The sequence below is a fragment of the Myotis nattereri genome (genome assembly GCF_964212035.1).
Source record: "Myotis nattereri genome assembly, chromosome: 7".
In the NCBI taxonomy this organism is placed as follows: domain Eukaryota; kingdom Metazoa; phylum Chordata; class Mammalia; order Chiroptera; family Vespertilionidae; genus Myotis; species Myotis nattereri.
Genome location: NC_138082.1, coordinates 14,561,531 through 14,566,391, shown reverse-complemented (window position 1 = coordinate 14,566,391; position 4,861 = coordinate 14,561,531). Strand labels below are relative to the sequence as shown.

General features: G+C 45.2%; 1 protein-coding gene and 1 pseudogene across 2 annotated transcripts; both read right to left on the bottom strand.

Annotated features, from left to right (window-relative positions):
* Positions 1–553: 553 nt before the first annotated feature.
* On the bottom strand, positions 554–1,067 carry LOC308522611 (ferritin light chain-like; annotated as a pseudogene). The gene has a single exon. The product of its transcript is annotated as a ferritin light chain-like (transcript).
* A 254-nt stretch (positions 1,068–1,321) lies between these two features.
* On the bottom strand, positions 1,322–1,741 carry LOC308522527 (large ribosomal subunit protein uL23-like; the record flags this gene model as incomplete). The annotated part of the gene is made up of 1 exon (XM_081095992.1): positions 1,322–1,741. The coding sequence occupies one exon, from the start codon at positions 1,739–1,741 to the stop codon at positions 1,322–1,324; it is 420 nt and encodes a 139-aa protein (XP_080952118.1).
* Positions 1,742–4,861: the final 3,120 nt, after the last annotated feature.

Below are 4,861 nucleotides of genomic sequence, written 5' to 3'. Positions count from 1 at the left end.
TCAGTTGTGACAAATCGTATGACTGATGTCAGCACAGGTGCATGGGAGTGTATAAGAATGGCCTCCACTGAGCAGATTAAGACTTTGTGAAGGAGCTTTCGGGGTCGAACGACCCTTTCACATGGGTCACCTAAGACCATTGGAAAACACATATGTAATTACATATTGTTTTTGTGATTAATCACTATGCTTTAATTATGTTCAATTTGTAACAATGAAAATACATCCTGCATATCAGATATTTACATGACGATTCATAACAGTAGCAAAATTACAGTTATGAAGTAGCAACGAAAATAATTTTATGGTTGGGTCACAACATGAGGAACTGTATTTAAAGGGCCAGAAGGTTGAGAACCACTGGTCTAATGCTTCAACTGAACTTTTTTTTTTTTTCTGTAAAAAGCTTTATTGTTTCATTTGGTCCGATGCATGGGAGAGGGCTTCAGGGTGGTTAAAAGAATGGCTAGGGGTTTCGGGAAGAGGCTCAGGTAAAGGCCAGACTCCAGGGGATGCAGAGGGGCCCTCAAAGGCCTCTGGGCTCCACAGGCTCCTAGTCCTGCTTGGGGGTGAGCCTCTGGAAGGGATACTCACCCAGCCCAGCCTGGGGGCCAGCAGCCTGTGGAGGGTGTCTCCCATCTTCTTGATGAGTTTCACCTCCTCACCCCGGAAGTGGTTCTCCAGGAAGTCACGGAGCTGAGGGTCTGCGCGGTAGAACCGGGGCAGGCAGCTCCGAAAGGGCCTGGGTCAGGCTCCTCTCCAAGGCCAGGGCGGCCTCCATGGTGTCCTGCGTTTTGCCCACTCACCTTGCGGAGGCTGCAGCACGTCCTGGAGAGAATGCGGCCACGGAGCTGGTTTTGCATCTTTAAGAGACGCTCAGCGCCCTCCCGCTTCTTCTCTGCCAACTCGCGGAAGAAGCAGCCCAGGCCCTCGAGAGCCACATCTTCACGGTCGAAATAGAAGCCCAGGGAGAGGTAGGTGTGCGAGGCCCGCAGATGCAGGCTGGCCAGGCGGATGACCGCAGCCTCCACGTCGGTGGGCTAATTCTGAGGCATTTGGGAGCTCATGGTTGTTCAGCAATAAGGAGTGAAGCTGGAAAAAAAAAACCCCGGTGTGTTGGCTGGTCCCGGAGGTGGTTCTGAAGGTGGTGACTGGATAAGACGCAGGAAAGTGGCTGGAGGCTGGAAGAAGGGGCGTCCCTGGTCTGTTCCATCCCAACACTGTTGAAGCAAGAGACAGATATGGGACTGCCAAGGGCACTGAACTGTTTTTTTTAAAAAACATAAATTTTTTATATTTGGAATTAGCAGCTAGACTCAGTTTAGATGATCCCAGTTTTGTTGGCAATATCCGAAGCACCATAGTCAGGGGCCAGTCGAACATATGCCTTCTTCTCTCCATCAGGCCTGATCAGGGTGTTGACCTTGGCCATGTCAATGTCAGAGGGCTTCTTCACAGCCTGTTTGACCTGGTGCCTGTTGGGCCCTGACATGCACAATGAACACAGGGTATTGTCTTCTGTCTTCTTCATGGCCGACTCAGTAGTCAAGCTTGTTTCTCCCGGGATTGCTCTTCTGAGGATATTTAGGCCTTCAGAGCCACAGTGTCTTTGGCCATCGGAAGGTGGGTGACGTGGGTGTCTTTTTTCTTGAAAGTTGTGGACACCATTCAGCACTGCCTTCTTTGTCATCAAAGCCTTTGCTTTGGCTTCAGTTTGGGGAGGGCCAAGGGTTCCTGTCATCGCTTTCAGCACCATCTATATATATAAAATCCTAAGCAACCATTTGACCATCCAACCGTCCAACCGTCCAACCAGTAGCTATGATGCGCACTGTTCACCAGGGGGCAGACGCTCAGACAGGCATTGAAACATGGAACAGACTGATGAATCTCAGAGGGAAGAGGGGAGGGCGGGAAGAGATTAACAAAAGATCTTATACACATACTAGAGGCCCAGTGAACGTATTTGTGCACTGGTGGGGTCCCTCGACCTGGCCTATGCCATCTCACAATCCGGGACCTCTCGGGGGATGTTGGATAGCCAGTTTTGGCCCAATCCCTGCAGGCCTGGCTGAGGGACCCCACGGGTGCACAAATCTGTGCATCGGGCCTCTAGTCTTCCTATAAAAGAGGTCAGCTGAATTTTTAAGGGTAAGTAGTGAGGCAGCTGAAGGAACCATAGGGTATTGTTTCAGGTAGCTTATTAGATTGAACCTGATTGCTGTTCAGGGTGTGGAAGTCAAACCCCATAGGAAATACAATGCAAAAAATTTTTCATGGCTTATTTATGTCCAGGTGTACCACGTTATCAGTGAGCGCTCATAACATACCGCAATCAGACCGCATGGGCCAGGAATGTCAGCTTGACCAGCCCAGGGGCCACATCTTTGTCAACATAGTGGTCAGTAAGGAAAATGTTCAGGCCTGTTCGCCAAAATAGTGGCTAAGGAAGTTTACAGTATGTATCTTTTAAAAAAAATATATATATATTTTATTGATTTTTTACAGAGAGGAAGGGAGAGGAATAGAGAGTTAGAAACATCGATGAGAGAGAAACATCGATCAGCTGCCTCCTGCACGTCCCCTACCAGGGATGTGCCTGCAACCAAGGTACATGCCCTTGACCGGAATCAAACCTGGGACCATTCAGTCCGCAGGCTGACGCTCTATCCACTGAGTCAAACATACTGGTTAGGGCTACAGTATGTATCTTTAGAAAGGAATGCAGTGACATAGAGATCTTTCTCCTTCGAGGTGTTCTTTCAGTTTGGACCAGGGATTACCCTCAGAGATAGAGCCTTAGCTATTTTGGTACCTGGGACAAGACACAAATCCACTCTTGAATCAGCTATGTCATTTATGATGTGTGATTTATGTGTTCTTAACAACATGTGCCATCTGGTGGCTTCATATTTAAATAACTGTTCTTGGTAATTAGATGTCAAGCTTAGTTGTTTATAGCTGTTGGAGGAATGTATGTGCTGTCAATATATAAATATAACACATTTTAGAGTTGTGTACTCTAAAATGTTTGCCTGTGCCCTTTAAATTTCAGTAGGCAGATACACTGCACTATCTGCCTTCCCAGTTTTGACTCTTTTCATAGAATCCCCTAAGCCCGTGGTCGGCAAACTGCGGCTCACGAGCCACATGCAGCTCTTTGGCCCCTTGAGTGTGGCTCTTTCACAAAATACCACGGGCGGGCGCACACGTACTGTGCGATTGAAACTTCGTGGTCCATGCGCAGAAGTCGGTTTTCGGCCTGGGCGAGTCTATTTTGAAGAAGTGCTGTTGATATTTGGCTCTGTTGACTAATGAGTTTGCCGACCACTGCTCTAAGCTCAGTCTCTAGATGGCACAGTAACCGATACACATTATTTTTTTCTTTTTTTTTTTATTGCTTAAAGTATTACAAAGGGTATTACATATGTCCTTTCCTCCCCCCCCCCCCCACCCTTGACAGTCCCCTAGCCTCCCCTATCCCCCAGTGTCTTATGTCCACTGGTTATGCTTATATGCATGCATACAAGTCCTTTGGTTGATCTCTTACCCCCCTCCCTCCTGCTCCCCCACCCTCCTCGGCCTTCCCGCTGCAGTTTGACAATCTGTTTGAGGCAGCTCTGCCTCTAACAATATCTATTATTGTTCAAAAGTTTATACTGGTCTCTATTATCCATGAATGAGTGAGATCATGTGGTATTTTTCCTTCATTGACTGGCTTATTTCACTTAGCATAATGCTCTCCAGTTCCATCCATGCTGTTGCAAATGGTAAGAGTTCCTTCCTTTTTAGAGCAGCATAGTATTCCATCGTGTAGATGTACCACAGTTTTCTAATCCATTCATCTACTGATGAGCACTTAGGCTGTTTCCAGATCTTAGCTATGGTGAATTGTGCTGCTATGAACATAGGGGTGCATATATCCTTTCTGATTGGTGTTTCTGGTTTCTTGGGATATATTCCTAGAAGTGGGATCACAGGGTCAAATGGGAGTTCCATTTTCAGTTTTTTGAGGAAACTCCATACTGTCTTCCATAGTGACCAATACACATTATTTAAATGACTGAATCAAATGAATTTTGATATAGGAATAAAACGAACTCCAAGCTTCAGGACTTGGGGAAACTGAACTTTGTATACTCTTTTATGTCTGTAAAAAAGGGCTCATCATAGTATCTATCTTAGTCTTTATGAGAATATATGTAATAGAAGTTAATATATGTAAGTCTTTGGCATATTTCTTTTATTAATAGACTTTATTTTTCAGAAAAGTATTAGATTTACAGGAAAAGTGAGCAGGTGGTACAGAGAACATATACTACTTGTATCTTCTCCCTTTACCCCCACCCCGTGCCCAGTTCAAGTAATGAACCAATATTGACTTATTACTGTTAACTCAAGTCTGTAGTTTACTCGGGTTTCCTTAGTTTCAACTTTATGTCCTTTTCTGTTCTAGGATCCCATCCAGGATACTATGCTATATTTAGTATCTTGTCTTCTGAGGCTCCCTTGGCTGTGGTAGTTTCCAAGACTTCCCTGTTTTTGATGACCTTGGCAGTTTTGAGGAGTACTGGTCAGGTATATTATAAGATGCCCCTCAATTGGAATTTGTACTTGGCGCATGTTAAGGCATATAACACTATTGGTTATTATTATTATTGCTTCATATTCAGATTAAAAAAGGGAGGGGTATTTTTGCTGCATGTTCAATATTTAAAAGAAAGGTTTATTTTGAGGCTTGGTCAAGTTATCAGGGCTGAAAGACTGTCTGGACAAAATTTTGTTTGCTCACATTTCTCTTTCCATCTGTCCATTCAATTCAGTAAATACTCACCAAGTCTGTACTGTGAGGGCACAAGTA